Raw genomic sequence first — 22,681 nt, 5'->3', positions numbered from 1 at the left:
ATGCCCTAAACTGGAGAATGAGCTGTGTTACTCCATGCGGCCACCAGGGGTCAGCAGAGGGCCGCCCGGCCAAGCCCTGGCCGTCCCGGGAAGAGTAGAAAGCACGGAGGGCGGCTTTTTAGGAATATTAGAAAGAGCAGGAGGGACTGAGGAGGGAGGCGGGCTCTGGGAAATGGGGTGAGAAGCGAAGCGTTCCAGGAGTTGGCCGAGAAGCAGGAGAATGAAATACTGTTTCTTTTTTTTTTTTTTTTTAACAGGGTCTTGCTCTGCCACCCAGGCTGGAGTGCAGTGGTGTGATCTCAGCTCTCTGCAACCTCCACCTTCCAGGTGCAAGCAATCCTCCTGCCTCAGCCTCCTGAGTAGTGGGATTACCAGCACCTGCCACCATGCCTAGCTAATTTTTGTAATTTTTGTTTACTAGAGACAGGGTTTCACCATGTTGTCCAGGCTGGTCTTGAACTCCTGACCTCAAGTGAGCAACCCACCTTGGCTTCCCAAAGTGCTGGCATTATAGACGTGGGCCAGCCTGTTTTTTGTTTTTGAGATGGGGTGTTGCTGTGTTGCCCAGAGCGGGAGTGCAGTGGCGCAATCACAGCTCACTGCAGCCTCAATCTCCCAGAATCAAGGGATCCTCCTGCCTCAGCCTCCTGAGTAGCTGGGACTACAGGTGCGCACCACCACGCCCAGCTAATTTTTGGTTTTGTTTTTGTTTTTGTTTGTAGAGATGCTGTTTCACCATGCTGCTCAGGCTGGTCTCAAACTCCTGGGCTCAAACAATGTTCCCTCCTTGACCTCCCGAAGTGTTTGCACTGCAGGTGTGCGTAGCCACCTCACCCTGCCCTTTTCTTCGTTTCTCTTTCTTTTTCTTTCTCTCTTCCCTCTGTTCCCCTCCTTCCCTTCCTCCCTCTCCCCCTGTCTCTCTCTTCCTTTCTCTCACTTTCTTTCTTTCATTTTTAGAGACAAGGTCTTGCTGTGTCACGCAGGCTGGAGTGCAATGTTCCGGTCATGGCTCACTGCAACCTCAGACTCTTGGGCTCAAGTGATCCTCTCCCCTCGGCTTCCTGAGTAGCTGGGGCTGCAGGTGCACACCACCGCAACCTGCTAATTTCTTTTTTTAAAATTGTAGAGATGAGGTCTTATGGCTGGGTGTGGTGGCTCATGCCTGTAATCCCAGCAATTTGGGAGGCCGAGGTGGGCAGATCACTTGAGGTCAGGAGTTCAAGACCAGCCTGGCCAACACTGCAAAACGCCGTCTCTACTAAAATACAAAAATTAGCCAGGCGTGGTGGTGCATGCCTGTAATCCCAGCTACTCAGGAGGCTGAGGCAGGAGGATCACTTGAACCTGGGAGGCAGCAGTTACAGAGAACCAAGATGACACCACTGCACTCCAGCCTGAGCAACAGAGCAAGACTACATCTCAAAAGAGAGAGAGAGAGAGAGAGAGAGAGAGAGGGACAGAGAGTGTGGGGGTGGGGGTCTTGCTATGTTGCCCAGGCTGGTCTTGAATTCCTGAGCTCAGGCAATCCTCCTGCCTCAGTTTCCCAAAGCACTGAAATTACAGGCATGAGCCACAGTGCCCAGCCTTGCCTGTTCTTGTGTAATGAAAAATTAGTGCCTCCAGTGAACAGAGACTGGGTGAGGAGTGCCAAAATTTACAGAATTCCCGTTCTGCCACCTCAGGAGAGAAGGACCAACGAGCCCACTCAGTGACAAATGCTAAAATGTATTCATGGCTGGTGATGTGCATGACACAGTACCAAGCCTGCTATACACAACCACGTCAGCTACAGGAGGACGGTGATATCTGCCAGTCTGGGACATAGTAGATGCTTAATAAATAATATTTGGGGCCAGGTGTGGTGTCTCATGCCTGTAATCCCAGCACTCTGGGAGGCCAAGGTGGGCAGATCACAAGGTCAAGAAATCAAGACCATCCTGGCCAACATGGTGAAAACTTGTCTTTTCTAAAAATACAAATATTAGCTAGGCGTGGTCAAGCGCACCTGTAATCCCAGCTACTTGGGAGGCTGAGGCAGGAGAATCACTTGAACCCAAGAGGTGGAGGTTGCAATGAGCTGAGACTGCACCATTGCACTCCAGCCTTTCGACAGAGCAAGACTCAGTCTAAAATTATAATAATAATATTTGGGGTTTTTTTGGGGGGACAGAATCTCGCTCTATCACCCAGGCTGGAGGGCGGTGGCGTGATCTTGGCTCACTGCAGCCTCTGCCTCCCAAATACAAGCAATTCTCCTTCCTCAGCCTCCCGAGTAGGTGAGATTACAAACGTATGGCACTATGCCCAGCTAATTTTTGTATTTTGTCTTTGTTTGTTTGTTTTGAGACGGAGTCTCGCTCTGTCGCCCAGGCTGGGGTGCAGTGGTGTGATCTCATCTCACTGCAACCTCTGCCTCCCGGGTTCCAGCGATTCTCCTGCCTCAGCCTCCTGAGTAGCTGGGATTACAGGCACGCACCACCATGCCCAGCTAATGTTTTGTAGTTTTAGTAGAGACGGGGTTTCACCATGTTGACCAGGATGGTCTTGATCTCTTGACCTCGTGATCCACCCGCCTTGGCCTCCCAAATTGCTGGGATTACAGGCGTGAGCCACCGCGCCCGGCTACTTTTTGTATTTTTAGTAGAGATGGAGTTTGGACATGTTGGCCAGGCTGGACTTGAACTCCTGACCTCAAGTGGTTCCCCTACCTTGGCTTTCCAAAATGCTGGAATTACAAGTGTGAGCCACCATACCCAGCTGATAAATATTTGTTGAATGAATTCATTGAATGCTGTCAGCAACTCCACAAGGAATGCCTTGGGGCTCATTTTCTTGTTATTTATCTGTTAATAACCACTCTATTGAGATAGTTCCCACACCATCCATTTTACTCGCTTAAAGTTGCTCTTCGCATAGTCAGTGGTTTTCAGCGTGTTCAGGGGTTTTTAGCATATTCACAGACTGTGCAACCTTCACCACAGTCAATTTTAGAATATCTTCATCACCCGGAAAGAAAGCCGGCAGCCATTGGCAATCGTTCTCCATCGCCCTGGTATTAGGTTGCTGGGACTACCAGAACCAAGGACCGCAAACTGGTGGCTTGAACCAACAGAAATGTCTTCTTTCACAGCTGCCAGAGGCTGGAATTCCAAGATCAGGGTATCGGCAGAGCTGGTTGCTTCTTTTCTTTCTTTTTTTTTTTTTTTTTTTTGAGATGGAGCCTTGCTCTGTCACCCAGGCTGGAGTGCAGTGGCTTGATCACAGCTCACTACAGCCTCCGCCTCCCAGGTTCATGATTCTCCTGCCGCAGCCTCCCAAGTAACTGGAATTACAGGTGCCCACCACCACGCCTGGCTAATTTTTTGTATTTTTAGTTTTGCAGGACACGCCGGTGACAGAACCCCTCAGACACTAGAGTGAGGAAGGAAGAAACTTTATTCAGCTGTGGAGCATTGGTAAACTCAAGTCCAAAAGCCGACCTCCCCGAAAAGCAGGTTCTTTCCCTTTTTAAAGACAGACAGCTCCAAAGGGAAGCAGAAGTGAAACTAACTCATGGTCCACTGGCTGGACATTTGACCTTACTGTCTTCGGCTTTCATTGATTCGCTAATTCATATTTAGCATGCAGGGTAAAGAGGACAGGAAGGAGGGCAAGGGGAAGAGTGGCAGAAGTCGAACAAAGGCAGTAAATCACTCAGTGTCAGAGGCATTCCTAAAGGGGGTCTGGTTTATGCCAATGTGGAGTACATGACTCAGGGAAGGTCCTTGGGCAGCAGGAAAAACATTCTTTTGCAATGTTTTCAAGGCTTGTAGATAACATAGGCACCAGTCACAGAGAAGGGAGTTGTTTTCTGTCCTTGGGCCCTGCTGCGGTCAGGCCGGTGGCGTCAGCAAGCTGCTGGACCGCTGACTTCAACTTTATGCCCTTCTATCTCTTACCTCCTGAGTAGCTGGGATTACAGGCACCCGCCACCACACCTGGCTCATTTTTGAATTTTTAGTAGAGATGGAATTTCACCATATTGCCCAGGCTGGTCTTGAACTGCTGACCTCAAGTGATCCACCTGCCTCAGCCTCCCAAAGTGCTGGGATTACAGGCATGAGCCACCAGCCCAGCCTGGTTTTTTGTTTGTTTGTTTGGTTGGTTGGTTGGTTTGGTTGGTTGGTTTTTGAGACGGAGTCTTGCTCTGTCACCAGGGTGGAGTGCAGTGGTGAGATCTTGGCTCACTGCAACCTCTGCCTCCCAGGTTCAAGCGATTCTCCTGCCTCACTCTCTTGCAGTGAGCCAAGATCACACCACTGCGCTCCAGACGACTCGAGACTCAAAAAATGAAATCAAATTAAATTAAAATAGTAATTATAAACCCTTTATAGGTCAACATAGATATTTCATGAAAAATGTTGGCCAGGCTCGATGGCTCACGCCTGTAATCCCAGCACTTTGGGAGGCCAAGGCAGGCGGATCACAAGGTCAGGAGTTCAAGACCAGCCTGGCCAACATAGTGAAACCCTATCTCTACTAAAAATGGAAAAATTAGCCAGGCGTGGTGGCAGGTGCCTGTAGTCCCAGCTACTTGGGAGACTGAGGCAGTAGAATTGCTTGAACCCAAGAGACAGAGATTGTGGCGAGCTGAGGCAATTATCTTGCCTCAGCCTCCTGAGTAGCTGGGATTACAGACACCCACTACTATGCCCAGCTAATTTTTGTATTTTTAGTAGAGACGAGGTTTCACCATGTTGGCCAGGTTGGTCTCAAACTCCTGACCTCAGGTGATCCACCCGCCTCAGCCTCCCAAAGTGCTGAGATTACAGGCGTGAACCACTGCGCCCAGCCAACAAAACATTTTTTGAAAAATAGCTGGGTGGGTGGTGCACACCTGTAGTCCCAGCCACTTGGGAGGCTAGGTGGGAGGATCTCGTAAGCCTGGGAGTTCAAGGCTGCAATGAGCCGTGATAGCGTGGCTTGGGTGACAGAGCGAGAAGACTGTGTCTCAAAAAGAATAAAGAAATAAATTTATGGCATATGCACCTTTTATGGCTGGCATGGCACCTGCCCAGGCTACAGAGCCAGGAAGTACTGTCAGGAGACAGGAGTCAGTGATCTGAGCTCAAATCCCTGCCCTGAAACCCCAACACGTCTCTCTGGGGGTAAATAGGGAACTATTGTCTAGAGGCCACCATCACCAGGCCGTATCACTTCCCGATGCCTCAGTTTCCCTAGTTGTAAAATGGGTCTAGTAACAAAGCTCATCTCAGAACCTTACCATAGAATAAAGTATTAGTAGAAAATAAGCACTCCCTTCATTGTTAGTGATGATGATCATGAAGGAGCCCGTGTTCTTGCAAGCAAGTGCACACGGGTGTTTATTTGTGCCTCAGTTTCCCCATCTGCCCAACCAGAGGCCAGTGTGTGCTCCCTTCAAGCCCCTGACTGTGTGCCTCTTCTAAGACTCCCTGCTCCATTTTCTTATTTTCTTTTTCTTTCTTCCTCTTTTTTTTTTTTTTTTTTTTTTAGACGACTCTCCTGTCGCCCAGGCTGGAGTGCAATGGCACCACCTCTGCGCTCTGCAACCTCCGCCTCCCGGGTTCAAGCGATTCTCCTGCCTCAGCCCCCAGAGTAGCTGGGATTACAGGCGCCTGCCACCACACTCGGCTGATTTTTGTATTTTTAGTAGAGACAGGCCTGTCTTGAACTCCTGACCTCAGATGATCCACCCGCCTCGGCCTCCCAAGGTGCTGGGATTACAGGTGTAAACCACTGTGCCCCCCCCCACCCCCGCTCCATCCTCATTCTCCATGTTGAGGTCATGTAGAGGCCTTTAAGTGTCTGGAGACCCCCATGCCAGGCAGCACCCTGAGAACGGGAAGTGGGGGGCTGCATGGAGGGAAGGAGCTAGGGGAGCGGTAGGATCTCCTAACAGACTGGGGAAGGCCTGGCTTGGACGCCTGGGTCCGCGTCCTTTGTGCGAAGTGCTACAACCGCTGAGTTCCCATTTATGATCTAATGGGGAGCTTGGATGTCAGGGTTCCGGTCCCTGCAGCGCGGGATGGAGATAAGACCCTAGGATCCTAGTCTCTGGAGCTCCTTAGAGAGCTGGATCCTGGTCCCTGACGGGGGAGAAGTGGGTCCGGACCCCAAAGTCTGGCCTTGTAAGGCGGGTTGGACTTCGATGGGAAGTCCCAGCCCTGTGGCGGGAGTGTGCTGATACCCAGGGGTTCTCTCCCGGAAAGGGAGGGTCTCGAATTTTGAATTTGTGTTCTTGGAGGGAGCGCTGACGTCTGAGTCTCGTACAGCGGGCTCAGGTGCAGGGTACCCGACTTGTCCCAAGGGGCTGCTGGAGCACTAGCTGTCTTCCAAAGGGATGTAGAGACAGTGCTGGGGTTCCAGTGTTCCCCTCTTGGGGTGAGGAAGCTCCGATCCGAGGTTCTCATTCTGACCCCCGACGTTACGTTGGGGCAAGGGAACTTGGACCCCAGGGTAGCAGGGCCCCCTACCAGGGAAAGGCGAGCGGGGCGGGGCCGGGGGAATGAGACATGGGGGCGGGGCTTCGACAGACCCCGCCCCCGCCCGCCAGTGCTGGCCGCGCGTCTCCAAGTCTGCGCTGCCGAGGTGGGCGCCGAGAGCTGGGCGCCACAGCCCGCGCGTCCCGCTGCGCCCCGCGCGCCTCGGGGTCTATGGAGCAGCCCCTCCGAGCCGCCCGGCCGGCCCCACGCCGCGCCCGGAGCCTGCTCTGCGGCCAAGTAACCGGACTGGCGGTCCTGCGGGTAGGGGAAGCTTGCCGGCTGGCAGGAGGGGGGACTTCTGGGTCCGGAGGAATGGGGGGCTGGAACTCCAGTGTCTGGGGGCTCGGGTGTCTGGACGAGGGTATCCTGAGGCTGGGGGAAGGGGCACACGGATGTTTGGTTCCTGGCCCTTTCTCTCTGCAGGAGACGCAGGGCTGGGAGACCTCGGCGCGGGGGTCTGGGGCATCTGGACACCTGGCTGGGGCGGTTTGGGGGCGGCCTGTTTCCAGGGGTAAGGGAGTGTTCTGAACGCCTAGTCCTGGAGGAATGAAGATCTAACTGAAAGCGTTCCTGGTTCTAGGGGATCAGGAGACCAGGACACCTGGGCCCCGCGTGTCGGGTCCATACTAGGGGTGTCCTGGGGCAGAGACTGTGGCGACTGCGTCCGGGGCTGGGGCTCGCGCGCCGGGGTCTTCAGGGAGGAAGTTGTGGTCGTGGGGATGTGGCGGCCCGGACACGTGGCGCCACCCCGAGGGGCTGGGGGAAATCCCCGGGCAGGACACAGGATGGGGGTCCCTGCCCTCTGCCCTGGCCTCCTTAGCCTAGCTGGGGGAACAGGCTCACTGCAGATCCGGGGAGTCGGACTCTGGGGATGGGCTTGGGGGGCGGGTCCCCGGGGCAGGGGGCTCCAGGGCCTGGAGCCGTGCGTGCCTGGCCCGGGAGGCGCCCGCCCCCCGCCCGTCTTGGGCATGCTTGGCACGCAGCGCGCGGGCCGGTCCGATCCGTATGCGCGCCGCGTGCGCCCATTGGTATGCGGGAGCCAGCCCGGCGCGGGCGTGAGGCGGGCGCGCTGGCGGGCGGCGCGGGGGAGGCGGCGGCGGGGCACGTCCTCACCCGGAGCGCCAGGCCCGGACCGGCCAGGGTGGGAGCTGCGGCCTCCGAACCGAGGCCTCCAAGAAGGGGAAACTGAGGCACCATCCAGCCCCCCCCCCCCCCCCCCCCCCCCCCCACACACACCCAGCTCCTTGCTGGGACCCTGAGCCCCGCGCGGATCTCAGTTTCCCTAGAAGGTCTCCCGAGGGCACTGAGCGCTGCCTCTGGCCGTTTCCCGCTGCAGGAGACACCGGGCTCGGAGCCCGCCTGAGCGAGCCCCCCGGAGATGGCGGCCCCCTATCCCGGCGGTGGCGGTGGAAGCGAGGTCAAATGCGGGGGAGGCCGCGGCGCCAGCGTCCCGTGGGACTTTCTACCCGGGCTGATGGTCAAGGCGCCGTCCGGACCGTGGTGAGCAAAACCCCGCCCCCCTGGCCGCGGCCCCGCCCCCGGGGAGGCGTCCCCAAGGACAATTCACACCCGAGGTTCTGTCCCCATCCCAAGGGGCAGTTCACACCCAGCTCCCGGCCCCGCCCACTGGGGCTAGAAGGTCTTACCTTGAGTTAACCACCGTCCTGAGCCCGGTCCCCTGCGTTCTGCTTCAAGTCCCGGTCCTTAGAATTCACGCCCAACATCTTTAATCTTCCCCCACCCTACCGGAATTACTCCTTCCCCCCCAGAATTGACACCCGAGGTTCTGGGACACTCCCTTGGCTGGAGTGCAGAATCCACACTCCGCTCGGCTCCCACCTCCAGAGGTGTGGAATCCACTCCCCAGAACGGTTCCCAAGGCCCCGGGAGGCGGGGCTCGCCCTCAGTTCCCACGCCCCTAAGCCCCCGAACCCCGCCGACACCTCCTCCGCGCCGCCCGCCCAGCCTGCAGGCTCAGCGCAAGGAGAAGTCCCGGAACGCGGCGCGCTCGCGGCGCGGGAAGGAGAACCTGGAGTTCTTCGAGCTGGCCAAGCTTCTCCCGCTGCCCGGCGCCATCTCGAGCCAGCTGGACAAGGCTTCCATCGTGCGCCTCAGCGTCACCTACCTCCGCCTGCGCCGGTTCGCCGCGCTGGGGGCGCCGCCCTGGGGGCTGAGAGCCGCGGGGCCGCCGGCCGGCCTCGGTGAGTGCGCATGCGCGGGGCGAGGGGCCCAGGCTCTCCAGGACGAGTCACCGCAGCCTGGGTCTGAGCTGCGCGCCTGCCCTTGCCCAGCTGCTTGTCTCTGGAGGCAGTCAGGACCTTTGCGTGCCCCTAGCAGGTGGCTTCTGCTCTCCAAGCCTCGGTTTATTAAACTGTGAAATGGGCGTAAGAGGTTGGGAAAACTTCGTGCATTCTGCCCTAAACGGGGCTGGCAGTGCTAGGGGTCACTGCTAAATGCTATTCCTGTCTTTTTATTAGGGGAAAGGAATCATTATTACAACCAGAGACTCCCAGCTGCATGAGCCGGTCGGACACAGAGGTTCCCACCCTGGTCCGGGCCGCCCGTTCACTAATGGGCAAGAGACCCTGGATCCCGACCTGAGGGTCCCCAGCAGGGACGCAAGGACTATACAGTCTGAGCCCCCAGTTGGAGGAGCAAGAGGGAGACCGGATGGTGTGGGGGGTGAGCTGGGGAGCTTCAGGAAGAAGCCCCGGGGCCCCTGTCACCGCGCAGCCACCCCCCGGCTTTGCCACGGCGGGCAGGTCACCTCACTTCTCTGTGCCTTAACGTGAAGTGGGAAAAAACGGTCCAACCTCCCCCAGGGGGCTGAACAGAGAATCAAGCAGGTCCTATTTGCAAAGTCCCAGGAAGTGCCTAGCTGTGAGCAAGCCACCTATATGCGGCCAATGCTGTTATCAGCAGTGACCGTGCCGGGCTGCTGGAGGGGTTCGGCGGGGAGGAGGGGTGGGGGACCCGCTTCTGGAGCATCTCCTGCCTGTCTGGCACCTTTCTGAGCACTGGGATCCAGGAGGAGAAACAAACTAGATGAAAGTCCCTGCCCCGGAGCGGCTGGCATCCTAGTGACCAAAACGCAATAAAGAAATAAGCAAAGCAGGCCGGGCGGGGGGCTCACGCCTGTAATACCAGCACTTTGGGAGACCGAGGCAGGTGGATCACTTTAAGTCGGGAGTTCGAGGCCAGCCTGACCAACATGGTGAAAACTCATCTCTACTAAAAATACAAAAACTAGCCAGGTGTGGTGGCTCGTGCCTGTAGTCCCAGCTACTTAGGAGGCTGAGGCAGGAGAATTGCTTGAACCGGAGATGCAGAGGTTGCAGTGAGCCGAGATTGGGCCACTGCACTCCAGCCTGGGTGACAGAGTGAGGCTCCGTCTCAAAACAGAAAGAAATAGGCAAAGCAATATAATCTAGATTATGTAAAAATATAAACTGTGTAAGATACAGATACATATCTGAGTTTATTATTACTCAGACTTTATTACTGAGGCATCGGCGTGTTTTTTCGTTGTTATTATTACTTCTGTTTTATGTGTTTGTTACAGCTTTGCGGTTATGACGATAAGGCAGTGAGTGGTGTTCATCTGAAGTCTCAGGGCACCCCATCCTACCCTGTCCCCACCCCTCCAGGAGAAGAGGGTGTCCTCAGGGTGGGGTAGGAGGGACTCCAATTCCCCTCCTTGCCCCGTCCCAGGGGAAGAGGGGGGGGAGAGAAAATAGCATTGATTAAGCTCGCAATAAATCACCATTTAAATTTAAATAATCCGGCTTCCCAGGCGGTAATTAGGGGAATTGACTGGCGCGGAGAGAATGCGGCATTAGCGCCACTGATTACTGTCATTACCGCGAACAACATGTGCGCCGGCGGGGGATAAACATCTTGCCTATTGTCCCCGAGCTGGAGGGAGGGAAAGAGGGGGCTAAGAGAGTCCCGGCGGCATCCAGCCCCCAGTACCTGGATGGGCATGCGGGGCTTGGAGGCGCAGGGGCTGGCTGAGGTCACAGCACTGACGTGGCAGACCACGGACCTAATTGATCCCCACCCCCCGACCACGGTGCCGGGTGGAAGGAGGGTCAGGAAAGTGTGGGTGGGCTTGGCGCTGCGTGGACTCCTATAGTCCCCAAATTGGGAAATCGGGGGACAGGGGCATATCTAGCTCTACAGGGTCCCCAACAAGAGGCCAAGCACCTGCTTCCATAGTTCAGAGGGGAGCTGAGGACAGCGTTTCAGCTGAAGCCACAGAGCAGAGCGCTGTCCGTCATGCTCTCTGAAGGGGAGGGGGCTCCCATGCCCTCCTCAGTAATAAGCTGGGCACCATGGCTCACGTCTGCAATCCCAGCACTCTGGCGGGGGCCAAGGTGGGAGGATCGCTTTAGGCCAGGAGTTCGAGACCAGCCTGGGCAACAGAGCAAAACCCAATCCCTACAAAAATAAAAAAATATTAGCGGGGTTTGGTGGCGCCTGCCTGCAGTCCCTGATACTGGAGAGGCTGAGGTGGGAGGATTGCTTGAGCTGAGGAGATCGAGGCTGCAGTGAGCTGTGATCCTGCCACTGCACTCCAGCCTGGGCGACACAGCAAGACCCAGTACCTAAAATAATAACAATAATAGTCATCGTACGCAATGCATGCGTCAGACCCTGTGATGAGCCCTGTACACAAAACCTTTCTTTTTCAGAGAGAGGCATGATTATGCTTCCCGAGTTACAAGCGTGGAAACCTGAGGCCCAGAGGTGTGAAGCTGTTTACCCCAGGTCACACAGCTGGGATTCACACCCAGATGGCCTAGCCCCAAAGGCCGCCTCTCAACCATCCTACATGGTCTGGAGGTCAACAGGGTTTTGTAGGGATGAGTTTTAGGTCTCTGCCTCTCTAGGCCTCAGTCTACCATCTGGAAAATGGGACAACAGAAGGTCAACTCTAGCCCTGAGCCTCTGAGTCTGGAGAGGAGACGGCCCGGACCTCGTGTCAGCGTTCCCTATTCTTTCTTTTTTTTGAGATGGAGGTTGCTCGTCGCCCAGGCTGGAATGCGGTGGTGCGATCTTGGCTCACCATAACCTCCGCCTCCTGAGTTCAAGCAATTCTCCTGCCTCAGCCTCCCGGGTAGCTGGGACTACAGGCGCGTGCCACCATACCTGGCTAATTTTGTATTTTTAGTAGAGACGGCGTTTCACCATGTTGGTCAGGCTGGTCTCAAACTCCTGACACCTTAAATCCTGATTCCACCCTCCTTGGCCTCCCAAAGTGCTGGGATTACAGGCATGAGCCACCTCACCTAGCCTTTTTTTTTTTTTTTTTTTTTTTTTAAGAGAATCTTGCTGTTCCCCAGGCTGGAGTGGAGTGGTGTGATCTGGGCTCACTACAATCTCCGCCTCCCAGGTTCAAGCGATTCTCCTGCCTCAGCCTCCCAAGGAGCTGGGACTCCAGGCGAGTACTACCACGCCTGGCTAATTTTTAGTAGAGATAGGGTTTCATCATGCTGGCCAGGCTGGTCTCGAACTCCTAACCTCAGGTGATCTGCTCACTTCGACCTCAACTGAGGTGCTTGTGACACAGCAGAGAACAAGCCTCTGCCCTAAAGGATGGGACCTGCAGACCCTCCTGCAAGCCCCCTGCCTCCTCCTTCCCTGTTCTCATCTCACCCCTCACCCCTTCACTGACCCCTGCCCCCCAGCACTCACCTTCATGCCCGTGTTCAGAGAAGCATATTCCTACCCCAGTGCCATTGCACACTCTGTGCTGACCACCAGGAACTCCTTTCCTTCAAAATGTCAGCTCTTCAGTGGGGCCTCTCCTGGCCTCCTTATAAATAAGACACCACCACCCCGACCCTCCAGCACGGTTCTACTCCCCTCTTTCTTTACCGCCTTTTTTTGGTTTGTTTGTGTTTTTAGTGGGAGTCTCCATCTCTCTCTGTCCCCCAGGCTGGAGGGCACTGGTGCCATCTCTGCTCACTGCAACCTCAGCCTCCCAGGTTCAAGTGATCCTCCTGCCTCAGGCACCTGAGCAGCTGGGATTACAGGCATGCGTCACCACGCCCAGCTAATTTTATATTTTTAGTAGAGACGGGGTTTCTCCACGTTGGCCAGGCTGGTCTTGAACTCTCGACCTCAGGTGATGTGCCCGCCTCGGCCCCCAAAAGCGCAGGGATTACTGGCGTGAACCCCGGGCCCAGCCTTTACGGCCTTCTTTCTTCACATAGCACTTGCTGTCATCTGACACTCTCTGGATTTACCTTGTTATTTTGTGTCATTCACCAACAGCCCCTTGGTTACTGAGCCTGGAATAGCGTCTGGGACACAATGAGGGCCTCATAAATTATTGAGTGACTGTGGCAGATGAGGGAAGGAAGGGTGACATCTTTATTTTTTTAAGACAGGGTCCTGTTCTGTCGCCCAGGCTGGAATGCAGTGGTGCAATCTTGGCTAACTGCCACCTCTGCCTACCAGGCTCAAGAGAGCCTCCCACTTCAGCCTCCCAAGTAGCCGTGACTACAGGCGCACACCACCACGCATAACTACCTTTTGCATTTTTTCACAGAGACGAGGTCTCCTCATGTTGCTGGTCTCACATTTCTGGGATCAAGTGATTTGCCAGCTTTGGCCTCCCAAAGTATTGGAATTGCAGCTATGAGGCACTGTGCCCAGCCAAGGGCTGACTTCTTAGCTCGCAGGTCAGGCACAGCCTCGCTGAGGAAGTAACGTTTCTTTTGATTTGTTTTGTGTTGAGACAGAGTCTTGCTCCGTCCCCTAGGCTGGAGTGCGGTGGCGCAGTCTCGGCTCACTGCAACCTCCGCTTCCCAGGTTCAAGTCACTCTCCCACCTCCCAGGTAGCTGGGATTACAAGCACGTGCCACCATACTCAGCTAGTTTTTGTTTTTTTTTTAATTTTTTTTGAGACGGAGTTTCACTCTTGTTACCCAGGCTGGAGTGCAATGGCGCGATCTCGGCTCACTGCAACCTCCGCCTCCTGGGTTCAGGCAATTCTCCTGCCTCAGCCTCCTGAGTCGCTGGGATTACAGGCATGCACCACCATGCCCAGCTAATTTTTTGTATTTTTAGTAGAGACGGGGTTTCACTATGTTGACCAGGATGGTCTCGATCTCTTGACCTCGTGATCCACCTGCCTCGGCCTCCCAAAGTGCTGGGATTACAGGCGCGAGCCACCGCACCTGGCCTAGTTTTTGTATTTTTAATAGAGACAGTGTTTCACCATGTTGGCCGAGCTGGTCTTGAACTCCTGACCTCAGGTGATCCGCCCACCTCAGCCTCCCAAAGTGCTGGGATTACAGTGCGCTTGGTCAAGGAAGTAACCTTTGCGATGAGACTCCAAGGAGGTGTAGGAGCAGCTGTGAGAAAAGCTGGAAGAGAGTGGCTCAGGAGATGGAACAGCAGGTGCGAATGCCCTGAGGCAGGCGGGGGTCAGCTTGCTGGGTGCAGGTCACACAGACTGTACACAGCGTCTTGTGCCGTGGTAGGGGTTTGGCTGTTACCTGCAGTGAGGGGGAGCCCCAGAGGTGGTGAGGGTGGGCCTGGTGAGGATAAGACTGTGGCGGTCCAGGCAGGGCAGCTAGACTGGGCTGGGGCCATGGGTGGTGGGATGCAGATGACATGGTCAGGTCCAACCCCTGGGATGTGCTTAAAATGCATGTGGGTGTGAGAGACACAGAGGGCAGCCTCCAGGGAACCACCCGATAAGGCAGAGGGGCCCCCATGTTATCTGTAGTCATGCTGAAAAAATAGTGTGGCCGGGGCGGGGGCTCACACCTGTAATCCCGGCACTGTCAGAGGCCGAAGCGGGGGGATCACCTGAGGTCAGGAGTTTGAGACCAGCCTGGCCAACATGATGAAACCCCGTCTCAACTAAAGATACAAAAATTACCCAGGCGTGGTGGCGTGTGCCTGCAATCCCAGCTACTCAGGAGACTGAGGCAGGAGAATCACTTGACCCGGGAGGGGAAGGTTGCAGTGAGCTGAGATCGCACCACCGCACTCCAGTCTGGGTGTCAGAGCGAGACTCCATCTTTTTTTTTTTTTCAAGAGAGTCTTGCTCCGTTGCCAGGCGCCAGTCTGGAGTGCAGTGGCGCGGTCTCAGCTCACTGCATCTTGCCTCCTGGGTTCAAGCAGTTCTCCTGCCTCAGCCTTCCAAGTAGCTAGGACTACAGGTGTGCGCCACCATGCCCAGCTAATTTTTGTATTTTAGTAGAGAGAGGGTTTCACCATGTTGGCCAGGATGGTCTCGATCTCTTGACCTCGTGATCCACCCACCTTGGCCTCCAAAGTGCTGGGATTACAGGCGTGAGCCACTGTGCCCGGCCAAGACTTCATCTTAAAAAAAAAAAAAAAAAGGCAGGTGCAGTGGCTCACACCTGTAATCCCAGCACTTTGGAGGCTGAGGTGGACAGATAACGAGGTCAAGAGATCGAGACCAGCCTGGCCAACATGGGGAAACCCCATCTCTACTAAAAATACAAAATTAGCCGGGCGTGGTGGCGCATGCCTGTAGTCTCAGGTACTCAGGAGGCTCAGGTACTCGGGAGGCTTGAACCTAGGAGGTGGAGGTTGCAGTGAGCCGAGATCACACCATTGCACTCCAGCCTGGGCAACAAGGGTGAAACTGTGTCTCAAAAAAAACAAAAAAAGAATGGTGGCATGACTGCCAGTGTTAGGCACGTACTGTATGCACTAGCCCATTCAGCTCTATCACTATACACCCATTTTACAGATGAGGCTGAGGAAAGTTAAGGCAGAGGTGACCTGGCACTGCCCCACCCCATGATGCCCACCCCCATGCAGCCCTCAGGCCTGCGGCGCTTTGACCATGGGGCATATGAGGGACCCCTGTCCCAGACTTCCCAGGTAATGAAGCCCCAGCCTCTCCTCTCCAGGACTCAGGGTCAGCACAGTCCTTCAGGGCAGTTCAGAGGGGTAGGTGACAGCAGAGACCTGGGAACTTGGAAGAGGCCTTGGCTTCTGCCCTCTGCCCCTAGTTTCCCCCACTCTGCCCCGGGTCCCTCCACTCTCTGTACCCAGTTCCCCCTCTCTCTGCCCCTGGGTCCCCTGTCTGTCTTCCCCCAGGTCTTCCCCTCCTCTCTGTTCCTGGGTCTACCCATGCCTGCCACAAAGTCCCTCCTCTCTCTCCCACCAGGTTCCCCCCTCTCTGCCCCCAGATACCCCCTCTCTCTGTCCCGGAATCCCCCTCTCTCTGCCTCTGGCATCCCCTCTCCCTGCCCCTGAGGAGTCCCCCTCTCTCTGCTCCTGAGTCCCCCTCTCTGCCCTGGCCTCCCTCCCCTCTCTGCCCTGGCCTCCCTCCCCTCTCTGCCCCTGGCCTCCCTCCCCTCTCTGCCCCTGGCCTCCCTCCCCTCTCTGCCCCTGGCCTCCCATCTCTCTGCCCCTCCGTGTTCCCTTTCCATGCAGGAGTTGAGGACACGGAACAGGCTCTGATAAGACCCACAGCAAGTGTTTGTTAAATGGATGAGTGATGTTTGGGTTTTGGACGTGGGGAGGGGCGGATGTGGAAAGAGTGAAAAACCTGCTACTGAATTTGGGGGACAGATGAGTGGGGACATTTTGAGGGGAGAGGGAGAGGAGGGAACAGTGGGAGCCATCGGGACGTTGGTGGCATCAGAAGGTGGAGGCTGAGGGTAAAAAGACACACCCGTCAGGGATGAGAAGGAGACTCTGGGGGTCCCCGTCACAGGGGACTAGGCCCCGGGATGGGGAACAGCAGGTCCCCAAGCCCCCACCAGCGCACCCCCCAATCCCAACATGCCCATTAGTGTTGTTAATTGCAGCGGTTCAGTCTGACCCAGGCTGATCCTGGGAGAGGGAAAATGAAGGAATTAGCAAAAATGACAGGGGAAAATTGCGACAATTAGCAGGCAGCATTGTTCCTGCCTGTCACCCGGCTGGTTCCGAGCTCTATCTTGAGGGAGGGGGTCCCCATCACCCCCCCGGCCCCCCAGTAATTGTTCCTGGAGCTCCAGGCGGAGGTGGAGGCAGGGAGGAACAGCCAGGAGGGTGTGGGGTACTCCTGGGAGGAGGAGGCTCAGTGCAGACACTCGGGGGCTGGGGGCGGGGGGGCTGTGTGCCCGTGGGGGAGGGGCGGGGTTTCGCTGCCTGGTGTTTTGATGGTGGGGTAATAACAATCGTAATCACACTATTAATGCCAATCCCGGCTCTGTGCCGAAGCATCTGCTGCTGCCAGGCCCCAGCCAGCCCTTTCTGTCTGTTAAGTGAACTGAATGCGTAACCAGCCTGGGAAGTCACCACTCCTGGCAAACCTGATTGACAGAGTAGGAAACTGAGGCACAGAGAGGCAGAGAGGCTGGTTCCAGGGCACACAGCCAGGGAGGGGCAGCACTGGGGCTTGACAGGAGACCTGTCCCCTCAGCCCCATAGGAAGCAGGCACGTGGGGATCCTCAAGGTCACCGAGCGTGTCCCCTGGCCTCCCGCCCCCAGCACTGGGTCTGGAGCTCCCTCAGGGTTTGCCCTCTGCAGAGCCAGGGTCACCCAGAGGTCCTCGGTTGGGACAGGCTCTGGGACAGCCAGGTCGATGCCTACCCCCAGCACAAGGCTCAGGATCCCAGCTCCTGACTGTAGGGGGGATGGGCAGGGGCACGGCTCTCACTTCGTCTCGGTCTCAGTTGCCATCTCTGTCTCTCTCGACAACCCTTTTCCTGTGTCTCTGCGTCTCTTTATATTTTTGGTATTTTTATTTTATTTTATTTGAAATGTATTTATTTTTTTATTTTTTATTTTTTCGAGACGGAGTCTTGCTCTGTCGCCCAGGCTGGAGTGCAGTGGCGCAGTCTCGGCTCACTGCAACCTCTGCCTCCTGGGTTCTTGCAATTCTCCTGCCTCCCCCTCCTGAGTAGCTGGGACTACTGGTGCATGCCACCACACCCGGCTAGTAGAGATGGGGTTTCACAGTATTGCCCAGGCGGGTCTCAAACTCTGAAGCTCAGGCAATTCGCCCCCTTTGGCCTTCCAAAGTGCTGGGATCACAGGCGTGAGCCACTGCGCCCCGCCACTTTGTTTTTTTTTTTTTTTTTTTTTTTTTTTTTTGGGACGGAGTTTCGCTCTTGTTACCCAGGCTGGAGTGCAATGGCGCGATCTCGGCTCACCGCAACCTCCGCCTCCTGGGTTCAGGCAATTCTCCTGTCTCAGCCTCCTGAGTAGCTGGGATTACAGGCATGCGCCACCATGCCCAGCTAATTTTTTGTATTTTTAGTAGAGACGGGGTTTCACCATGTTGACCAGGATGGTCTCGATCTCTTGACCTCGTGATCCACCCGCCTCGGCCTCCCAAAGTGCTGGGATTACAGGCTTGAGCCACCGCGCCCGGCAACTTTCTGTTTTTTTTGATGCTAGCCATCCTAGTGGGTGTAGAGTGCTGTCTCGGGGTTTTGATTTTATTTTTCCTAATGACTTAAGATATTGAGCATCTTTTCTTGGGCTTATCGGCCTTTCGTGTATCTTCTTTGGAGAAATATTGATTCAAGTCCTTTGCCCATTTAACAAAATATATTTTGGGGGCTGGGTGCAGAGGTTCATGCCTGTAATCCCAGAACTTTGGGAGGCCAAGGTGGGTGGATCACAAGGTCAGGAGTTGGAGACTAGCCTGGCCAATATAGAGAAACCCCGGCTCTACTAAAAACACAAAATTAGCCGGGATCACAAGCATGAGCCACCGTGCCTGGCCCCCTTTTTTTTTTTTTTTTTTTTTTTTTAGGAAAGAAGCTTCTTTTTCTGCCCCCCAGACTGCAGTGCGATGGACCTAACTCGGCTCGCTGCAACCTCCACCTCCTGGGTTCAAGCAATTTATCCAGCCTTAGCCTCCTGAGTAGCTGGGATTACAGGCACCTGCCATCATGCCCAGCTAATTTTTGTATTTTTGTAGAGATGGAGTTTCATCATGTTAGCCAGGCTGGTCTCGAACTCTTGACCTCTGGTAATCTGCCCACCTTGGCCTCCCAAAGTTCTGGGATTACAGGCGTGAGCCACCGTGCCCGGCTGTATTTGTTTATTTTTATGGGCTCCCTAAGCAGAGAATGTTAGTTTCTTGCTTGCTGTCCAGTTGCCCCTGGTGTGAGAGCCCAGTGAGGGAGAGGGGTGCTGGACTGTCGGGTCATCGCTGCACCCCCAGCAGTGCCCAGTGCAAGATGCTGGCGCAGCAGGTGGTGAGTGAACAGGTGGGTGAATGAATGAATCCCTCTATGACCCCTGCCCCCTAGACTCTCTCTGTGAGTCAGAGTCTGCCACTCACTGTCCCACCCACCTGTGTGTCCCACAGCCCAGGTCTCTCCTCCACAGGCGAACTGATACCCAGCTTGTCTACAAGCCTTGGGGGAAGAGAGGGAGGCTTGTAGACTGGCTCCCGGGGGCCCTGCCCTGCGCAGGGTCAGCCAGACCAACAGGCCCTGGCTTCATCTCTCCCTCTGCCCCAGCCCCAGGCCGCCGCGGCCCCACAGCGCTGGTCTCCGAAGTCTTCGAGCAGCACCTGGGAGGACACATCTTACAGGTGAGTGAGGCCCCGTCCCCACCTGCTGCTCCTTGCTGCCACCTAGCGGCCACCTCTGGTGACCAGCAGCCTCTTCAGCATCCAGCCATTGTTGGGGGCGGTCCCTTGGACTGGGAAGCCGAATGCTCAAAATCCCCTCCTCCCTGCCCCTTCCGACGGCCACTGAAGTCCCGCCCCCACCAGAACAATCCGCCTGAGGCGGAGACCCAGGCTTCAGAACCTCTCTTACCACTTGGCCGCTGGACGGAGGGACCCCAGGTCCTCCCCTTCCCCCTCCCTGTCTCTCCCGGCTCTAGTCGCTGGATGGCTTTGTGTTCGCCTTGAACCAGGAAGGAAAATTCCTCTACATCTCAGAGACAGTCTCCATCTATCTGGGTCTCTCACAGGTAAGGGGCCCCCAGTGGACCTCCTGGACTGGCTCAGCCACGCTCTCCCTTGCCTGGCCCATGCATGCCCTTCCTGTCTCCTGGCCTCACCACCACAGCAAGAAAAATGGACGGGAGCTCTGTGGTCCCCCAAAGTGTGTTCCTGGCACCCAGTATGGTTCATCCTCGTAGGCAGAGGAGGGCTATTAAAGTAACAGGTGGGGCCGGGTGCGGTGGCTCACGCCTATACTCCCAGCACTTCGGGAGGGCAAGGTGGGTGGATCATGAGATCAGGAGTTTGAGACCAGCCTGGCCAACATAGTGAAACCCATCTCTACTAAAATTACAAAAATTAGCTGGGTATGGTGGTGTGTGCCTGTAATCCCAGCTACTCGAGAGGCTGAGGCAGGAGAATTGCTGGAACCTGGGAGGCGGAGGTTGCGGTGAGCCGAGATCATGCCACTGCACTCCAGCCTGGGCAACAGAACGAGACTCTAGCTCAAAAAAAAAAAAAAAAAAAAAAAAAAAGGTCACAGGTGGATCTGAGGAAAGCAGATTTGCTGAAAGATCAGTTTGCCAATGACTGGCGGGCCAGGTGCACCATATTTACCAACACTTGTTTCTTAACAATCTTAAAGGTTTAGAGGCTGGGCATGCGGGCTCGTGCCTGTAATCCCAACGCTTTGGGAGGCCGAGGCAGGAGGATCACTTGAAGCCAGGAATTCAGAACCAGCCTGGGCAACATAGTGAGACACCCCTCTGCCCTCAACCCCGCCATCTCTACAAAAAACTGAAAAATGAGCCCGGCATGTTGGCACACTGTTGTCCCAGCTACTCAGGAGGCTGAGGTGGGAGGACCTTGAGCCCATGGGGTCCAGGCTGCAGTGAGCTGTGACTGAGCCACTGCACTCCAACCTGGACGACAAAGTAAGACTCTGCCTCAAAAACAAAAAATAAAAGTTTAGAGCAATTAGTATCGGTTTGCCGGCTTGCGCTTCTGTCGTTACCTCAGGCCTTTGTTTTCACCTCAGCTCCTGCAGGTGGAGGCTGATGAGTAACCAAAAGGAGGGCAGATGGCCAGGCTCCCGCCCGAATCCCAACACTTTGGGAGGCTGAGATGGGCGGATCGCCTGAGGTCGGGAGTTCAAAACCAGCCTGACCAATATGGAGAAACCCCCCCCCACCTCTACTAAAAAAAAAAAAAATATATATATATACAAAATTAGCCTGGCGTGGTGCCAGGTGCCTGTAATCCCAGCTACTCGGGAGGCTGAGGCAGAAGAATCACTTAAACCTGGGAGGCCGAGGTTGCGGTGAGTTGATACTGAACCACTGCACTCCAGCCTGGGCAACAAGAGTGAAACTCCGTCTCAAAAAAAAGAAAAAGGAAAAAAAAAAAGGAGGGCAGGAAGACCTACTGGAAGCCCCATCCTTGGAGCCCTGGCATCTCAAGGCACCTTAAACTTTGCTGGTCCCTCCAATACAAACTGCTATCAACTTTGATTCTTTTTACAAATATTTTTGGCAAATAGGAAATTTGGGAAATTCAGTGCATTGGCAACTTGTGAGCGGCTTTTCAGTGAGATTCCTGGAGAAGGAAGACACCAAAAGGAGGGGAATTTGGACAAGAGGAGGGGAGGGAGGAAGAGTGGAGGAAAGGCTTGGCTGGGCATGGTGGCTCACACCTGTAATCCCAGCACTTTCAGAGGCCGAAGTGGGCGGATCACCTGAGGTCAGGAGTTCGAGACCAGCCTGGCCAACATGGTGAAACCCGGTCTCTACTAAAAATACAAAATTAGCCGGGTGTGGTGGCAGATGCCTGTAGTCCCAGCTACTCTGGAGGCAGAGGGAGGGGAATCGCTTGAACCCGGGAGGCGGAGGTTGCAGTGAGCCAAGATTGTGCCATTGCAGTTCAGCCTGGGCAACGAGAGCGAAACTGCGGAACTCCGTCTCAAAAAAGAAGAAAAGGCTTGAAGCTGGGTTGGGGCGGATTTAATGAGGGGGAGGAGCCCAGAGGGATAATGGACAGAAAGAATCATGTGACCCTCCCGCCCCCAAGCTGAGGGGCAGTGGGAGTCACGGCAGCCTGGCAGTCAGGTCAATAACTTGCGGAGGCATCTTTGAGTGAACTGCAGGTCAGAAAACCAGTGAGGACGCTGGGGCAGACAGACAATGGGGAGAAGATGGGGGCCTGGACTGAGGGAGGCAGAGAGGACTGCTGGAAGAGAGATTTAGGAGGTAGAATTGAATGTAAAAGTGTCTGATTGAAAAGCTCTAACTCCTTAAGGAGCTTAAAAACCACTGCTTATATCCTGAATCTCATTCCTGCTGGGACACCCTGTGATTCATGCCAGGGCACAGTTGTTTGCTGTATGGGGGTGGCAGTGAGTAAGCAGGAGTTGGGTAAACGGAGGCTCTGACACCTCCCACCCACGCCCCACTCCCTCACACAGCCCCTTAATAGAGTGGGCGGGGGGGGTGGAAATCCTTACTAATCACTGGGCATGAAGCGAGAAGAGTCTAAGTTTGTATCTTCCGTTTCAAAGGTAATTTTTTTTTTCTTAAAAAAACAAAAAAACACTGGCACGAGGCGCACCTGCGTGCAGGCAAATAAGGCTGAACCCAGCGGGCGGGCGAGTGACTGCGCGCGCACCTCACCCGCCCCTGTATTCCCCTCCTTCTCCGGCAGGTGGAGATGACGGGCAGCAGCGTCTTCGACTACATCCACCCAGGGGACCACTCGGAGGTGCTGGAGCAACTGGGACTGCGGGCCCCGACCCCCGGCCCCCCAACCCCGCCCTCCGTCTCCTCTTCCTCCTCTTCCTCTTCCTCTTCGCTTGCGGATACCCCCGAGATCGGTAATTCTAAGGGCCCCCAAAGAATGTAGTCTGAGGGTAGGTCAGGAGATGCCGCGTGTCCTGTTTCCAGCCATGCCTCGTTTATACAAAAAGCACTGAAGTTAGAGCTGGGTAGAACGAATCTCTGCAAAAGGAATCGGAGTCTAAATTGAGGCGGTGAGAGCTGGCTCCTTAAAACTACCAAGCTCCCCCAAAATCTGAGCCACAGAAAGACCGCCCCCTACCCCCCACCCCCGGCTGCTGAAAGGAGTTGGGAGACGCTTAGGTAAATTAATTACAAGGCAGGCTTATTGGGCATCTACACGGGGCTGTGCCTTCAAATACGTAATTACATAATTACATTAGGGCCTGGCTCCGATGCTCGCAAGTGTAACCCCAGCACTTGGGGACTGGGGGGGGGGGGGGGGGGGGGGGGG

The 22,681-nt window shown here is 55.4% G+C and overlaps 1 protein-coding gene across 4 annotated transcripts in view; it reads left to right on the top strand.

The window, feature by feature from the left end:
* Window positions 1-6,588: 6,588 nt before the first annotated feature.
* NPAS1 (neuronal PAS domain protein 1) overlaps window positions 6,589-22,681 on the top strand; it is a 25,022-nt gene continuing 8,929 nt past the window's right edge. For 2 of the 4 annotated variants that reach the window (XM_032262538.1, XM_032262537.1), the window contains exons 1-6: window positions 6,592-6,764; window positions 7,840-8,003; window positions 8,469-8,704; window positions 18,969-19,042; window positions 19,339-19,428; window positions 22,097-22,265. In XM_032262538.1, coding sequence (XP_032118429.1) covers window positions 7,882-8,003; window positions 8,469-8,704; window positions 18,969-19,042; window positions 19,339-19,428; window positions 22,097-22,265 — 691 coding nt within the window. In that variant the 5' untranslated portion in view covers window positions 6,592-6,764; window positions 7,840-7,881. Of the gene's footprint in view, window positions 6,765-7,839; window positions 8,004-8,468; window positions 8,705-18,968; window positions 19,043-19,338; window positions 19,429-22,096; window positions 22,266-22,681 lie in introns of all 4 variants that reach the window. The other 2 variants (XM_032262539.1, XR_004264110.1) reach the window with 2 other exon arrangements.

This window comes from Sapajus apella, unplaced genomic scaffold, assembly GCF_009761245.1.
Source record: "Sapajus apella isolate SASKATOON/1434 unplaced genomic scaffold, GSC_monkey_1.0 scaffold130, whole genome shotgun sequence".
Taxonomy (NCBI): domain Eukaryota; kingdom Metazoa; phylum Chordata; class Mammalia; order Primates; family Cebidae; genus Sapajus; species Sapajus apella.
Note: the sequence above shows the minus strand (reverse complement) of the source record. Positions and strands in the feature narration are given on the sequence as shown.